Consider the following 17,896-nt stretch of genomic DNA (forward strand, 5'->3'; position numbering starts at 1 on the left):
CAATGTGAGATTCATGATACATTTCCTGTGGTTCTCTCTCTCTCCCTCTCCTTTTTTTCGTTTTGTTTTGGTGTTTGGGGTTGGGAAGGAGGTGTGTGTGGAGGGCCGCGCAATATCTTCTTCCACTTGCTATCAATCTTTTACTTCTATTGTAACAACCCATATACAAAAAAAAAAAAAAAAAAAAAAAGGGACGGAAGGAGGACTCCCAAAAGGAGTCTTCTTCTCCGATGAATCCCGATCGGAGAAGAACTCTAGGCCTCTTAGAACTCTAGGATTCCCTATAAATAAGCCTCTCCCTCTCTCAAGACCCTCCACCGGTGATCTTCGAGCCCGATTCCTCTTCTTTTCCTCGTAGGAGCCGCGGCAACCTCTTCCTATGCCCGCCGGAAAATGGAGCCGACGACGCTGCTGAAGCTTGGGGTAAACCCTTATGCTCCTTCCTCTCTTCCTTCCTCTCTTTTTCATGGTTTCGTGCACCCTCTCCGGCCTTCGGGATCGCCGGAAAATCCATAAACAAGGTGACCCTGTTTTGCTCTGTTTGGTCGGGCCATCTTTCCTCTCTTTTCCGACCACCGGTGTCACCGTTTGTGACGTCTCACCCTAGGATAGGATCCTTACCTCTCTACTTGTCGTCCTCGGTAAGCCTTGGCCGCCGGCGACCGGCCAATGGTCGGAATTCATGAAGAAAGGGGACGGATCCCCTGTTTTTCGAAAAAAAAAAAAAAAGAGCCGCCGGTCGAACCCCATCGCCGGCCGTGTTGGATCTCCGGCCAGGCCGCCACCCCGTCGGAGCCCGAGCCACCGAGGGGGGGGACCTCACGGTCCTCCTCTGTTTCAGCCAAGGGAGGCCGCGGGAAGAAAAGAAGAAGGAAGAAGAAGAAGAAAAGAAAAAGAAAAGAAAAAAGAAAAAGAAAAGAAAAAAAAAAGGAAAAAGAGAAAGAGAAAAAAATAAAAAATAAAAATAAAAATAAAATAAAAAAGAAGAAGAAGAAGAGAGAAAAATTTTCTCTCCCCTCTTTCTACCTTCTCTCTCCAATTTCTCTCTCTAGATTCTCTCTCTATTTTCTCTCTCTAAATTTTTCTCTCTTTTTGTGGATTTTATCTCTTTAGAATTTTTCTACTCTCTCTCTGATTACATCACAGACCCTAGGATAAATTTGAAATAAAAATATGATGATTTGAGATTGCTCCAAAATTCATGCGGTAGATCTGATCCCAGTCCGATTTTATTCGAAATTTGTAACACTTGATTCATATTGAGTCACCCTGATAGGACCTTTGATGATCTCGATCATGATTGCCTCATCGAAAGAATACGAAGATTCTCTCTCCACTTTCTCTCTCTACTTTTTCTCTCTAGAATTTTCTCTCTCTTCATGAATTTTCTCTCTCTAGAAGTCTTATGGATCAGTGGAGGATTTAGATAATTAGATAAATCCTAATTTTGATTAATCCTAAGAGAGATCCTCGATTTGTGTATTAGGATCAATTATCGATAATCTCCATATATGTGATTTTTATATTGATCAGGATTATGAAGAGATGATTGTCTGCATATGATATCGAGTGGAATATCTTATTAGAGAAATTTATAAATCAAAGAAGAACATTGATTTTTGTGCTTGGATCAGTCACCGGTAAAGGTAAGAATCCCTGTACATGATCATCATTATATATATTATTTTACCGTTGGTTTTATCTCCTTGATTTTGCAACGTTGGATTTGAGATCGATGAATTTGTTATATCTGAGACACTGTTATTTATTTATGTGATTTTGAGCATGAGTATGTTATATCAATACATATGTATCAGCAATTGATGGCATGATTATATGGGTATGACATATTTATTACATTACAAAATTTAAATTGATTAATGAAGTTAAATATCATAATTTCATGAATATGAAAAGAAAGAGAAATATGGTTTGGACTGGTCTTGTCATGTGGAATAGCTTGCCAAGAGCTTATGCCTGAGACAGCCCCCACAGGCTTATGTGTGGAAGAATAATATGATCCGAGAAAGATCATGAAGAATCTGATCCGAGAAAGATCATGAATGATTTGATCCGAGAAAGATCATGGCCACTTTGATCCGAGAAAGATCATGAATATTTCGATCCGAGAAAGATCACAGAAATCGATCCGAATAAAAGATCGTCGCATGATCCTGGTAGTCCAAAGCCAAAGCCAAAGCGAAAAAGAAAAGGATTACAGATGATGTGATAATAGAAGAAAATGAAAAGATAAGACATGAAACAATCGTTGAATAAAATTGTTTCACTTATTTAACATATGATGATGCATCTCTTTGATAAAACAGATAATCTATAAATGTTTGCAGTATTCTGGACAATGAACATCGACTTTTATGTGTTATTGTCTATCATTATTTTCAGATTATATTATTATATTGATGTGATATAAAAATTCTTACTGGACTGTAAAGCTCACACTCCTTCATTTTTTTTTTCTTCTCAGAATTACAAGATGTCCATGGTTGGCTATGGTATGGATTTGTGAATGAGCGGATGTATAGATAGAGTACCGTTGATACCTGATCAGAGGATTGAAGGAATGTTAATTGTAATTATGTAAATTTTATGAATTATTATTAAAATTAAATATTATGATTGATAAGGTTGTAATGATTTAATTTGGCCTTGCATATTCTTTAGGACTTGCTCTAAGGAATGTGCGGCCATCACGTATCCGACCCGGATGTTGGGTTCGGGACGTGACATCTATGACTAAAAAATGATATATCTCAGCTATCAGATTAAGCTTGTTGCAGATGCCTAATCAGGTTACCAAATACATCAATCCCATCAAGCAAACCTCAACTAAAAATATTCATAACTTGTCTCCGGCTGTTTTGGGCTTAAGGACTGAGTAGTCTTTTAATCCCAGCTTTCTGCTCAGAAGTAAGCCTTGTCGGAAACTTGATGTCGAACTTGATTCTAAGTTTCCCTTTCCTGGATGGATCCTTGGGTATCGGCATGCCCTCCCCGGGAACAATCTCCTCATAGCTAGGATGAATCACAGAATTTATGGGTATGGTCAGGCTACGTCCATCCAGTGTTGTCAAATGGACGGTATAGCCAGTCAGAGCTTCCACAAGAGAGACTTTCCTTGTCACAACCAGATCGTTCCCTTCCCTTGTGAAGACAGGATGTGGCTTCTCATCAATGATGAAAACAATATCAGCAGGAATGACATTGGGCTGTTCGTTTCCTTTCTCTGGGAATGTGATCTTTGTTCCCTTCTTCCAACCAGGCTTTATATCAATAGTTAGGATTTCCTCCACTGGCATTGTTTTCCTGGACAAAATAATCAAATCACTAATTCAGTAACGTCCTGAAATCATAAACCAATCTGGTGCATATAGAAGCTGCTAAGAAGATAGAAAATTTTTATCAAGCCTATCAGCAGAAGTCTCAAAAGGCATATAATTTTCCGATAAATTAGGAAGGCAAAACACAATACAGTTGAATGGAAGCCAACAATACAGAAGAATCGACCACAGGTATCAAAAGGATACAAGTACACAAACAACTTCTTCATCTCTAGGAACGAGAAACAAAAACATGATGATGATGATGATGATACAGTTTGCTCTTCTATCCTTATTCACTCAATAAATCCATAAGAGTAAACTTGGGATGCTTCACTGCTGAAGTAGTTAGAAGCTGTCCATATTCTCCAACAGTTCTGGAGGATGTATTTAGGTGCCCATTGAGTCAGTGCGCAAACGTAGTTGCAAAGCAAAAAAAATGTCTCTATTCTACAGGCCATGAAAAAATTGCATACATGAAGCTGAGGTACTAGCCACCTTTTGTCTGGATACGTTTCTTAGTATGATACAAGTAAAACCACCAAACAAAAAAAAAAAAAAAAAAAAGGTTCTACCTCTGACACCTACTCTTGAAGTACTGAATGAACATCCCACCTGTTGTATTAGAGCCCCTATAGCCAGAAAAACTTCAGGCATTTTTGAATACTAGCTTACTCAAGAAGGAACCATCCTCATTATGACTCTGCCGGCTGTGAAAATTAGATGGGCTTGCCTAGGACTTGATCTTGGTACCAATCTATAATAATAAAAGTGAAAACACGAGCCAAAGTTTCGAAACCAAAAAAGAAAAAAAAAAGAAAAAAAAGGGAAAAACCCCTTAAAATGTGGAATTGAGATGGGTGTCATGGATCAACGTCTTCACTAGGGCTCTTCTTAGCAACCAAGAGCTTATCTATTAATCAATCAACCGTATCAAAGTTGCAATCTTCAAAATAGCGTAAAATATTTCTTGTGCCATATTGTGGCCAAGGGCTCATGGCCCAATACGTGACGTATTGTCTATTCTAACTCATAGGCCTCATAATTTTGCCCCTCTGAATTTTAATGCAAAAGACACCTTACGTGAGAAGGATGATCCCTTCCTATATAAGTCAGAATCCTCCTTAACTTACAACCGATATGGGACTAATGGTGCCCTCTTTCATCATCACCACAACCTCCCTAGTCAAGGAGTCGGTGTATGGGCAAGAGGTGGCCTCCTTTGTTATCACCACAGCTCCCTCACTCAAAAGAGAGTCCGTGTACAGACAAGAGATGTATCACAATCATAGGTTTGGGACCTGCATAGACCACCAATGTTGCGGCCAAGGGCTCATGATCTAACAAGTGCAGTATTTTTTGCTCTGGCCCATAGGCCTCACGGTTTTGTCTGTCTGAATTCTAATCCAAAAAATGCCTCACGCGGGAAGGATAATCCCTTCCTATATAAGCCAAAATCACCCATAACTTACAACCAATGTGGGACTAATGATGCCCTACTTCTTTATTATCCCACCTATTATATTATAGCCCCTCTAGCCAGAAAATCTTCAAGCATTCTGGAATACTTGCTTACTTAAGAGGGAACCATTTTTATTATGACTGTACTGCCTGTGAAAATTAGATGGGCTTGCCAAGGACTCGATATTGGCACCAATCCATAGTAATAAAAGTGAAAGCATGAGCCAAAGTTTTGAAACCACAAAAAAAAAAATAAGACTTAAAATGTAGAATTGGAATGTGTCAAACATCAGCATCTTTACTAGGGCTCTTCTTTGCAACCAATAGGATCAACCAATCATATCAAAACTATAGTCTTCCCATTGGCGTAAAATATTTCTTGTGTCTATTCATCTTGCTTGATCTTTTCATTCCTATAATCTAGTTTCCCATCAGACCTTCTCTTTTTTATAGTACATTTGATCCCATAAGAGGAACTCCTTTGCTTTGGCATACAATGGTTAATTGCAATTAAGTGATCCTGCTTAAATTAGATGTCGGTGGTTTCGGCCAGATTCCTAGCTATAGTTAGATGGATGTCATTCTCCCTTCCGGTTAAGTACCGATGCAGCTAGATAAGAAAGAACGCATTTCACATCTAATCCTTACCTCTTCAGACCTGGTACACATGGATATGATTTACTTGCAAATATCTACAATTGACACCCCCCCCCCCTCCCCCAACAAATCAGTCATAAAGAATAAGCACTTCAGTAGGAGCTACATTCGAAACATAAGTACTTGCATTCATATCTCTAGCCCACCAGTACTTGGGATAGTTTTAGAGTGAGCAACATCGAATGGACCAATAATCACCATGAATCAGCTCAATGATCTCCACTTATATCATTTTGGAAAGGAGAACCAACGCATTTTACCATTAATGCAATCCTCAGAAGATCTCTCTGCTCAGGTGAACCAAGCACAACACCTATTAGTAATTCTTTCCATTAATGCATAGTTTTAGAGTGAGCAACATTCCTTCCATCATGATATTAGTAACTCGACAAAACATCTAGTTGCCACACACAAATCCTCCTTCCCATCGAATCGAGTAAGACTGGAAGAGAAGGTAGTTCAACAACTTCATTCAACAGTGGATAAAAAAGCTAGCTAGCTGGCAGCATCAATAATAGGCTCTTAGCCCCTCCCCTTTCATGAAATAGGTCTATTCTATCAACGATCTAACATAGGCAAAGTCTATAGGAGATGCTTCAACAACATGTGCACTTTTTGCAACTAAGGCTGAAACTTGGTCGGATACGGATTAGATACCGGTATATCCATATCCATATTTATTTTGTCTGACGAATACAAATACAAATACGGATATGGATATTAATCGAATGCAAAAATTTATATTCATATTTGTTTTAAATGGATACGGATACAATTCGAATACTGAAAAAGTATAGATACAATTATGGATATAAGTTAGATCATTAAACTTTATAACCATAGAATCAAAGATATTACTAAATAAATGATAAATCAAGTTAATAGTATGTTTATATGATTGTATATTTTTTTAAAAAATTAATCAATGCCATATAAAATTATATAGAGTTACAGATAGATTTGGATATTCGAATACGGATTAGATAATTGTCTATCCATATCCATATCCTTTTTTCTTTGATGGATATGGATATAGATACGGATATGGATATTAGTAAGATCGTTAAATTTTTATTCATATCCGGATTGATTCGGATACAAAATTGAATCCGAACGGATGTTATCCAAACCACTTTCACCCCTACTTGCAACAAATACATTCTTTATTACAGAATTAGTATGTCCCCTATCATTTAGCCTGGGAAAATTTGGCAGAAGCATCATCTAATTCTCGCCTTTTCACACCTAGAACACATGCATATGCTCCCCATTAGTCACTTGAAGGTAATAACAATATTGCCTCATACATGATAGTATTGACAAGCGAAAGCATCAATTTTGAAACATACTCAACATATCCAGGATATGGTAATTTAACCTGGGAATCTTTATTGGAATGACATTTGAGAGCACGTGGAGAGATGTCAGTTGGCCAAGAAGCAGATATACCTATGACATGAACACCCAATTCAAATATCGGTTAGTCTCTAACTATTCACTACAACATGCAATCACCTTAATTGAACTCATAAAGAAGAGTGAAGAAGCTCATCATCAGAGGGTGCATTGATTAGCATTGGTTAGGAGAGTGACTAACAATTCTAGAATGCCAACAACAAACTGATGTTGTGAGGCCATTCGGAGTTTGAGCTTGTGACATGGAAATGAGTTCAATCCAACATTGTCAAAATGCCAATCTCAGTAGGTAAGCTTAATCTAATTGTTCATATAGTTGGTGGCAAAGTAAGCATTCTACAGCTCAAGTTCTAGATGTGAATGGCTGGAAACCATCAAAAATACTATATAGGAAGGTCAAAATACACATAAATAAGAATAATTAAATCAGGCAGTCAAATTAACATAATAACATAACATCCCTTCAACAAGCAATAAAACTAACTAGTTCACGCTCAGTAATAAAATAGAAGCGCAACTAACACCATTCAAAATGAACCTTGGGTAGTCATAAAAACGAGGCGTCTCATCAATTTAAGCGCACATAATTTATACAATTTTCCACACTCATCTTCCATCACTTGTTAATCGAACCAAACAAAAGCAAACCAGAGCCACACACACACACAAAATCTTTTTTCTCATAAAACAGAGAAGAAAAAAACATTTCTAAGATTAAAAATAGATTTAAAGAAGAAACTTACCCACTCATATCCGCAATCTCCCTGGAGATCTTCATCTTCTTAGTGGTGCCTTTGTACAGATCCTCGAGGCTACATGGCAACAAATTCTCGATTGGCGCCGCCTTCCGCGGCTGACGAGAATCCATCGGCCCCTCCCCCGGACCAAACGTCGACCCAAAGAAGTCATCCCCGAACATCGAGCTCGAGAACCTGGAACCACCCCTCATCCCGCCGCCTCCGCCGCTACCCATGCTCCCAAACGGGCTCGAGAATCCGAAGAATTCGGAGAAAATGTCGTCAGCATTCCTTGGATTAAAGTGGAACACCGTGGGCCCTTCCCCGCCGCCGGGAAAGAAGGACGCCCCGCCGGCCCCCGGGGGCGGGACCTGCCCCTTGAGCCCTTCCTCTCCGTACTGGTCGTAGATGGCGCGCTTCTGAGGGTCACTTAGAACCTAATTAAAAAAAAAAGAAAGCAAAAAATTGGGTAAGAAAGTGATCTTTGGATAGGAGTTCAAGATAATAGATAAAAAAGGGAAAATTAGGCATCAAGAAGTGCGATCTTTGAGGAATTTTGAGCTAAAACCAATAAGACCGACTGAAATAGAAGCAAAAACGTTATCTTTGGAAGAGAATTGGAGAGAAGACCTAAAAAAGGAGAAAAATAGGAGAAAGAAGCGATCTTTAACTTTGAAGCGAGACCTATAGAACGGATTAGAATAGGTGGAGAATTTGAAGCGAGACCTATAAAACGGATCGACCTATGTGGACCAAAGGCGAGGTTTGAAGGAGATTTGACGTGGGAATCGAGTGGTCGGGCAAGGGATTCCGTACCTCGTAGGCCTCGGAGATCTGTTTGAATTTGGCCTCCGCTTCCTTCTTGTTGTTGGGGTTCTTGTCGGGGTGCCATCGCATGGCGAGCTTGCGGTAGGCCTTCTTGAGGTCTTCCTCTTTGGCGTTCTTGTCAACTTGGAGGATTTTATAGTAGTCCGCTCCCATCCCCTAGCTTTCTCTTCCGCTCTGCGACTCCTGCTGCTCTTCTTCTTCTACTTAGTTGGTGGTGGTGGTGGTGTTGAATGGCGAATGGTTGGTCCGATGGATTTGAAGGAAAGGAGTTGGAGGAGGATGAGGGTAAGACATGGAGGGAAAGGTGGAAAGGTCTGGAAGAGAGACGAGGTGAGAAGTCGGTGGAAGGTTCGAGAAGAAGCTGGCGACGACAAAGATGCAGAGGCACATAGCACTGCCCTCATGAATGTTTCCAAGCTTGCGACCGGATTTTCTTCCCCCTTCTTCGACTTGGTGCATTGGATATCACTTTTGGTCAGAATTAAATATTTTCTGCGATTAAAATCACCATAGAGCATGTCCATCTGGAAAAAATTGAGCTTTTAAATAAAAATAGAAACAGATGACCTTCATATCTCATTCTCAAATTTCATTCCGACCTCAATTTTAATTCCAATGCCAATTCCAGTACCAGCCACGGATCAAATATATTTTTGGATAGATAACTACTACTAAGTGAATTACCGAAGCATTAACTAAAAATAAATAAATAAATAAATAAATAAATTGTCCCTGAGCGGATGTTTGGTGGCAAAACATGCATGGCGGCTACTCCAGTCAAAGAAAGCGCCCAGCATCTTTTCTTGAAAGGAAGCACGTATGTGACTTTTCTTTGATCACGGGACTGGGAGTATTTTAACAAAAAAAAAGAAAAAGCCCTTCTACACTCATTTATTCAAAAAAAAAAAAATGTTCGTCGTATACCTTGATGCAAGAGAAGGGTGGCGGTAGGGAGACTGTGTCTCCACCGAGGGCGAAGACCGTAGAGGGAATGGATGAAGATTCAGGATAAAACTTGCATTATATCACAAGTGACATAAATAACGTATCATTCTATTGTAAGAGCACCTGCTTGTCCCCGAATCCTATTTTTTCTTTTCACACCTGCACCATAGTCTCTCTAATGGTTGAAGTGCTTCCAGGGACAAGCCTATCTGTTATTATATGCATTATTATGACATCTCTAATTTTTTTTAATAAAAAAATGATTTAAGTGCAGCTCAAGACACGCAGGAGAAAAGACAAATTCGAAGTGAGCTTTATCTACTCGCCAATTGCTTTTAAGTGAATCAGGTTGAAAACATTTGCTTTGGACAAATCTACCATCATTCTTTTTTGCAATTGCTCTGAAACAAACGGACATAAACAAAATGTAGTCATTTGTATCATATCATGTGCCTGCGTATTTTCTCACAGGTGCACAGTGTAAAATGCTAGCCTTCTGGGTCTTTTTCTTGGCTTTCATTAGCTTCCTCCCTCCCAATGCCAAATTCTTGAATGGGCTTAGTTTACCATCATATAAAACTAATGAAAAATGCTATATTAGTATTTTAAATTGAAAAATTCTACCATCACCGCTGCGTACCGTGATGTGTTGAGATGGTTGAACAACAATTAATATGTTGAGATAGCTACAATTTTTTTAATTTAAAACACTAATATGATATTTTTTATTGGCTTCGTCTATAATGCACATGAGACAAAGTTTATCTAAGAATTTCTTCTTCAAAATAGGACTTTCATAGGATGCCTTGATAAGTTAAATAAAGTTCTTTTATTTAAGCCCATGGGCTATATAATAAAGGATTGCCCATCCTAAAACACCGCTAATCCCAGCATACCTGGTGAAAACTAGATTCATTCTTATATTTTGTGGTATAATTGACTAAGATTTTACTAACTTGGCAAATTGGTTCCTCCATGTCAGGATAACTTGGCAAATTCGTCCCTACAAATTCTTATAAGAGCACATCATTTAATTGCGGGGTGGAGATCTAATCAACAACGTGAGAAATAAAGACCATTAATCTCTACTAGCCTCAAATCAACCGTAGACAAGTCTCAAAAAGAATGATTCAATCAAATTAAAAAGAGGCTCCAATCGTTCCATAAACTAAGAATTATTAAAATTAAAAAGATATTTGGTTCGTAACTAAAATTAAAATAAAAATAAAAATAAAAATAATTTGGAATCGAAATCGGAATAGCCAAATCTCCTAAAGCGTTTGGTTAGTGATTGGAATCGGAATCGAAATCGAAATGGATGGTTCCAACCATCTAAATATAAGAATCAGAATCAACTTAAATTTTTATTTTTATTTTTAAATTAAAAATTTTTTAAAATTAAATTTTTTAAAATAATAAATAGATAACAAATCAACTATTATTGGAGCTTTGACAAATAGATAATAAAAACGTGCTTACATCTATTTATCCAGAGCTTAGTGGAAAAAAAGAAAAAAATTGACCTTCCTCGGCTTTGAATACATAAAGGGGGTGTTTGGTTCGTGATCAAAATTGGCATCGGAATGAAAATCGGAATAGATAGGTATCAGAATCAGAATGGTCTAATCCTCTGAAATATTTGATTCGTGATCGGAATCGAAATTAGAATGGATGATTTTTATTATTGTTGTTTGATTCGTATAATTCTGTATATGAAGATGCAGTTTATTGATAAATATTATTTTTTATTATAAAATTAAGTAAAAATCTCAACTTTATAAAATAATCCAAACAACCGACTATTAATATGCTTTTCTTTATTTATGAGAAATTACCTCAAACACATCCTTGGCATCCAGAACTTTCTCTTTCAGTGTCGCACGCATATACCACAAGCAAATTTTGAAGTCATACAAATTGCTCAACAAGTACCCTTTCTTGAGAGAACTCCACGAAATCCCATATCCTTCAGTAGCATGTCCTCTCAGCACGAGGCTCGGGCCGCCAGTCTCCTTCTTCGGTGGCTTGGATGGGCGAGGGGTGCAGTCAAAGACATGCACTTCTGACCCGCATGTCCTGATAGCCACGAGAGAGGGGTTCTGCGGCATGTAGCGTATACGGTTAACCTCACCTTTGTGGTGGATCATCAGTGGCACGAGGAGGAGGAGGGAAGCCCTTACCAGGGGGAGTGGACGTCGGCGAGCATGAGGAAGTTGGGGGTTTTGTCAGAGGTGTGGGTACTGAGGATGAGGTGGCGGACGGAGATGGTAACGGAGGAAGAGGAAGAGAGGGAGGAAGGGGTAAAGGAAGAGGAAAGCCACTGGATTATGAGGGAGGGCCATTCGAGGGCATGGGAGATGACAAGACATAGAGGAAGGAGGTGTTCTTCTTCCAGACCCGGTACTTCTCCACCGCCATGGTTCGAGCTTCTTTTGCTTTCGCCATTTTACCTCTTATTTCTTCTTTGCCCGAAAGCTGGCACACATCCGCGGAGAATTTTATCTCATTCTCCCAAACCAAACACCTCCTAAATTATTGAAAAAGCACCAATGATATATATTGCGGATTAAGATATCCCACATAAATTTTTTTTTTTCTCCTTACAAAGACGAGTCCCTTTTGACTCTGACCCATAGACCACATAATTTTATCCTTTAAAAAATACATCACGTGGTAAGAATTTTTTTTCTTTATAAACACAAATTTTTCTTAACTCACAATCGATATAAAATTATTGGTGCCCTCTACATTATTAGAACCATAATAATATATATACATAAATAATTTACAAAATTAACATTAATAAGGGACGTTATCCATGAAACACTGAATCACTCTAACAGGAAGCTGTATTATATCAACCGCCAAATTGGCCACCCAAGTACAGCATCCGCAGCAGCATGGGCATACGCAGGTCAGGGCAAATCTGCAATAAAGAAGACAGAAAACCCACTGAGGGATTGAAAATCCTTAATAAACCTTTTTCTTCGTGAAAAGACAATTGGTAAGAAGAATTTACTTCATTGCACTCTCTCTCAATCTCTCTCTCTCTATATATATATATTGTTGATATTTAATTGTTTAGTTGACCGTCATTCCCCTATTTTTATGACCAATGAGAATGCATTTACATGCAGATAAATCTACATCATGGGGATGCATCAACTAAGATAAATGAATGCTTTCTTTTGAATGCAGAGATATAATGATTCAACAAATTCAAAACACATCATTTTTTGCAGGAAAAAAAGCTTTTGCAATATAAAGATAAAACTACATTTAATTTCGTTCTTGCGAATTTTTGAAATCCTTTAAGAAAAGAACCATAAAGCAAATCAAAGATACGAGAGATGCAGGAGATGGATGCTCACCCAATGAACCACACTACGGCGCCGACAAGGGACAGAAGCAATGCGAGCACGGCAAAGGGCAATCCCAACAAGAATCCCAGAGGCCTGCAACGAGCCATGCATGCATGCTTTTCCTCTGCCTCTCTTAATTCATGTCCTCATTGAGCCTCTCTCTCTGGGCTGGTGGCTCTCTCCTCTAAACTAAGGTGGTTTAATTTCCCCTTTTGGGAGTCGATCTGATGGTGGGAAGGAGAGGGTGCAACCGCTGCCCAGGAATTCGCCCCCGCTCCACTCGAGCGACGACGTCGGCGCCATTCAAGTTTTTATCGACTTGACGGAACTGCCCTTATAGGAGAGAGAGAGAGAGATGCTCACGTTAGCATAGGATCCATGGGCAAATTTGTACGCAAATCACCTAGGCTGGTTGATGTTGGGTTGGAGGTTGGGCTTTTTGTTAGGATTAGCCATCTCAATATGGTGTGCTTCTGTTTCTGTTTTTTTAAGGCTATGGAAAGTAGCATTATCCGCCGGCCAAGATGTTGGTCAGCATAGGTATATGGCCCTTCTTCCAAAATATATACAGGAATGTGAGGGGATGATTGGCTTCCATCCATCCATGCTCGCTTTTAGTTAATGCTGCAATCATCCTTTTTATCTAACTGCAAAAGCTTGATTAAGATATATTTTTTTATGAAGAAGTTATACAGGGAGTACTAGGGATTGATCATAAGTGATGATGTTTTTGTTTTTGTAATTAAGGTGATGATGTTTTAGTGAAGGCTTGGAAGCAGGAATAAAGGAAGGCTCAATGATGCTTACGTCCAGTTAATAGAGATGTCAACTGAGGCAAAATGAATTAGTACGTCTCAAGATATCAACCGGATATTATGGCAATATATAGATGAAGATATTTTAAGTACTTTTTTTGCTATATAGATTGATTTTTTTTTTTTTTAAGTCGACAAATGTTAATGCCTACAAGTAATATCCAATTTATATTTGCCATATCTACTGATATATATTCTAATATCAGTTTGTATATATTGGCCAAGATCTCGAGGAATCATTTCTCTTTTTAAAATCTAGCATTTCTTCTTGAGAACAATGAAATGATGTTTTTGATTAGACAAATATTATCTTGGTGATGGTTTGTATCAACTAAAGGGGTGCTTGATTGGGGAGAATGAAGGTCTGGAATGAAAATCGAAAAGAATGACTCTCATTCCAGTCATTTGGTTGGAGGAAATTCCATTCCGATTCCGAAATGGAATGGAAATAATCCAATCTATCTAAAACTGATCAATCCCTACTCTCTCCTATGGATTCAAATTTTCATTCTAATTCGAATTTCGATTTCGATTTCGATCATGAATCAAGTGCTTTGGGGGATTTGATCATTTCGATTCCGATTCTGATTCCAATTGTGAACCAAGCACACCCTACAAGTCATTCTACTAATATCATTAGATCCAGTACAGTATCATCAAGTGATCTTTGAATGATCCATATATAGACTTTTGGATGAATTTTGCTATAGCGCTCCTTTATAATATTTTATTATAAAAAATATTTTAAGTATTTTATCTCCTTCTTCCTTTCATCCGTTCCACCCTTACACCGCGCCCCCCCACCCTCCCCGACGGTCTTCCCCCCTCCCCCTTGACGCTCGTGCCAACCCCCCCTCCAACAGCCTTCCCTCCCCTCATCGACGCTGGTGCCACCTCCATCCCCATCCCTCCCGTGCTTGTGCCACGCCCCCTTCGCCGCACCCCCACGCCGTGCCCCCCTACCCAGCAATCTCCCTCCTCCTCCTCGGTGCTTGGGCCACCCCTCCATCGGTCTTCCCTCCCTTGTCCCCCTTACCGATGCTTGTGCTACCCCCCTCCTCGTCTTCTCCACCGTAGCGTGCCCTGGCCCCTCCTCCCACAACCCCCCCAACTCTTCTTTCTTTTTCTCCACTGCAACTCTCTCTCTCTTCTTTCTTTTTCTCCACCACCCATCCGTGGATTCTCCGCCTGTCGTTGCTCCCCCACCCGTGCAGCCACCATGCCCCCTTCCTCGCCCATAGTACCCCCGCCACCCCCCGACGAGTTCTCTGCCCAACGGTGCTCCACTCTCCTCCCCCCCGGGGCCCGTGGGTTCTCCAGACCAACCTCCCCACTCCCCCAGCCTCAACTCCCCTCCCGCACCTCCTCTGCCTTCGATGGCGCCACAGCTTCTTGTGCCAACACCCCACGCTGCCCCGTGGCTTCTCCATGCTACACCTCCCATCGCCATCCCCTCCTGCTCCTCCACTTTCAATGGTACAGAGAAGGTATTTAAAAAAAATATATAAAATAATCTTAATTTTTAAAATATTTATTGTACCAGCCATATATGTGATCTATTATCCGATTAAAATCTGAATGGTTTATACTTAATCCGATGGTCAGAAATATATAAGAAGTGAAAAGACTAAAATATCTTTTGGAGCACCGTAGCAAATCTACATCTGGATTAATGGGTTTTCCTACAGTACTCCAAAAGGTACTTTTGTCTTTTTATTTTTTATCTATTTCTGATCATCGGATTAAATATGAACTATGTAGATCTCAACTAGATGAGAAGTCTATATACATAACTGATGCGGTAAATATTTCAAAAAATAAAATTCATTCATATAATAATTAAATTATTTTTTTTCAAAAGTTGTTCTCCGATGGAGGAGGCATACGAGGGTGGAGGGATCGTGGAGAAGTCGCGGGGCTGCCGTCGGTGTGGTGGTGGTGGTGTGGGGGGGGGAGCGGCGGGTGCAGCCGCATAGGTGGATGGGGGTGCATTAAGGAGAAGCTATGGGCAACATGGGGTGGGGGGTGGCTGAGGCACAGAGAAGCCTCGGGTAGCGCGGGATGGGGGGAAGCATGGAGAAGCTACAGGCTCCTGGAGTGTGAGGGTGCGAAAAAACTCTGAGTCGTGCTAGGGGGGCGGTAGGTGGGCCGAGCGGTGGGTAAAGGAGCCATGGTGCCGCCGAGGGGGGGGAGATGGGGGCGTGCAGAGAAGTCGTGACGTCGGATGAAAAGGGGGGACGGGGATGTCCAGAGGAGCTGTGGCATCAAATGGGGTGGGGGGGCATGGAGGGTGCGACTGAGGGGGGAGGTGGTGTGGGCCGCGGGGGTGAGGGGGTTCTCCGTAGGCCACGAGAGAAGGATAGTGGTGGCACGGAGGAGGCGCAGGGCAAGACCGAGAAGAGAGGTGGCATAGGCCATAGGGGGGTATGGGGAGTTCTCCACGAGCCATGGGGGAAGGGGGTAGTGGCATACGGAGGGCGGACGAAGAGAGGAGGCTGTGCGGGCCGTGGGAGAAGGAGATGATGGTGTGGAGAAATCATAAGTGATATTCAAAAAATAATAATATATAATATTTTAAATATTTTTATAATATTTTATTATAAAAGAATGTCGAAGCAAAATCTCTGCATTAATTTGTCATCCAAAGCCAATCTGGTAAGTTCTCAAGAACAAAAATTTTATAGTAAAGGACTAGAAATAATGGTTTAGGGAGGAAGGACGGTAACTCGTTAATTCACAATGGCTCAAGTATTATAGCACCGAATTTATCTTTTCTTTTTCTCTTTTGATGAATGCATAGGTGTCCTAGTTTATGCCTGTGGGACCCATCTTTTTCCAAATGTTGGTCTCCCAAACGAAAGAAATTAGGTCACTACTCCGGAGACCCATCAACCTGCTATGAATAGCCTATTAGAAACCCCGTTCGTTCTAATTTGAGATATATTTAATCTGGACCTGGTCAGAATCACAGAGCAGAGTTCACATGGGCGGAGAGTTAAAAGCAAAGCGGCAATCGATTCAGGTCCGCTCCAAGGAAGAACGGGCCGAAACCAGCCCTCATGAGACAACACCTTTAGACCAGCGTTTACCAGGGGCAGTATAGAATATGGAATAATAAAAGGGTATCTATGAGAATAAAGCAGAGAGGAAATCTGATGGGTGCCCCCAAGGACCTTGGTTTAAGGGGAAATGTTTTTGTAGCGTAAAAGATAAAGATGGGGACGGAACCCCAAAAAAAAAGAAAAAGGGGAATCTTTATGCAGACAAAGCCCCGCCACAAAGAGTTTTCTCTTTTTTTTTTTTTTTTTGATACGCTACAAAGAGATTTTGGGGACAGATACGGCAGTTGGGTCACAGCAACTTTCAGCCATTAAATATTGGAAAGAGAGTGTCAGGCAGACCACGACCCTTCTGTTCATAAGGTGGTCCATTTGCCGTCTCAAAATCTATCGTCTTGTTGCCATCATGGCGAAATCTACCAATCCACTTGGTCGCTGAAAGCACGAGACTATCCCAATTTCCGGGGCTGGAGAGAATGGTGATCTCCTAACAAGTTCCAAATTCCAGCGAGGATCATCGTAACAATGACCCGCTAAATACATACTAAATTATGTCACGAGAATTTCTAAAACAGGTTTTTCATGAATTTTCGCATTTAACCTACTCTTTTTTTTTTTGTGGTAAAACAGATAATTTAAATTAAAAAAGAATAGGTACATGCATTGGAGTTAAAAATAAAATATTATTAAAAAATAAAAAATATCTACCGAGGAATCCTATGGAGTAGATCTTATGTGGTTCAGCACGTACGATACCATCCAGTCAACAGCGTTGTTAGTTTTCCTATAAATATACGGTACCTCAATAAATATGTGATTGCGTTGCTCTCCGGCAATTCTATAGAAATGAATGAATTCTATCCTCAAAATAAGATAAGTCAAAAAACCATTTGATAGTCATCTAGAATCACTCTCTAAACAAATGTCAACCTTTCTCCTTTCGTGACTGCAAAAGTAAATCCTTGAAACAGGCTTCATAAATCTAAACACATGCAAGTAATACAAGTTGAAACCAATTGTTCTAAAGCTGATACATTATCTTTATATTTTCAAAATTTTGTGCTGCTAGCTTTCCCCATGATCTGCATGAGTTTCTTTCTTGGTCAGGATTTATATTTGTTTAATTAGAATATATGCATATTTATGGACATCCAGTCTATCCAGATAGACCGTAAAGTTTTGAATGTTCACGTGTATAACCCAAAACTATTAACCAAAAAAAGCAAAAAAAAAAAAAAAAACCAGCTTAATAATTAATTTACTCCTCAATTTTGAGTT

At 39.9% G+C, this 17,896-nt stretch overlaps 2 protein-coding genes across 2 annotated transcripts; both read right to left on the minus strand.

Moving 5' to 3' along the window:
• Positions 1-2,744: 2,744 nt before the first annotated feature.
• On the minus strand, positions 2,745-9,047 carry LOC105043518 (uncharacterized). Its single transcript, XM_010921102.4, has 3 exons — positions 8,426-9,047; positions 7,616-8,046; positions 2,745-3,324 (listed from the first exon to the last, which is right to left on the minus strand). Exons 1-3 carry the CDS (start codon positions 8,588-8,590, stop codon positions 2,886-2,888), a joined length of 1,035 nt encoding a protein of 344 aa, XP_010919404.1. The 5' UTR covers positions 8,591-9,047; the 3' UTR covers positions 2,745-2,885.
• Positions 9,048-11,904: 2,857 nt separating this feature from the next.
• LOC105043528 (signaling peptide TAXIMIN 2) lies at positions 11,905-12,955 on the minus strand. The gene is made up of 2 exons (XM_019852742.3): positions 12,754-12,955; positions 11,905-12,308 (listed from the first exon to the last, which is right to left on the minus strand). Exons 1-2 carry the CDS (start codon positions 12,849-12,851, stop codon positions 12,182-12,184), a joined length of 225 nt encoding a protein of 74 aa, XP_019708301.1. The 5' UTR covers positions 12,852-12,955; the 3' UTR covers positions 11,905-12,181.
• Positions 12,956-17,896: the final 4,941 nt, after the last annotated feature.

The sequence above is a fragment of the Elaeis guineensis genome, chromosome 2 (genome assembly GCF_000442705.2).
Source record: "Elaeis guineensis isolate ETL-2024a chromosome 2, EG11, whole genome shotgun sequence".
Lineage (NCBI taxonomy): Eukaryota > Viridiplantae > Streptophyta > Magnoliopsida > Arecales > Arecaceae > Elaeis > Elaeis guineensis.

What these genes read in the sequence shown, in the direction of transcription:
- LOC105043518 (XM_010921102.4), bottom strand. Translation starts at nt 8,590, where the DNA reads ATGGGAGCGGACTACTATAAAATCCTCCAAGTTGACAAGAACGCCAAA. An exon ending in AGATCTCCGAGGCCTACGAG is followed by an intron (nt 8,047 to 8,425) that starts GTACGGAATCCC and finishes TTTTTTAATTAG; the next exon opens with GTTCTAAGTGACCCTCAGAA. An exon ending in GAGATTGCGGATATGAGTGG is followed by an intron (nt 3,325 to 7,615) that starts GTAAGTTTCTTC and finishes TATTTTGTCCAG; the next exon opens with GAAAACAATGCCAGTGGAGG.
- LOC105043528 (XM_019852742.3), bottom strand. Translation starts at nt 12,851, where the DNA reads ATGGCTCGTTGCAGGCCTCTGGGATTCTTGTTGGGATTGCCCTTTGCC. An exon ending in GCCGTAGTGTGGTTCATTGG is followed by an intron (nt 12,309 to 12,753) that starts GTGAGCATCCAT and finishes TCTTTATTGCAG; the next exon opens with ATTTGCCCTGACCTGCGTAT.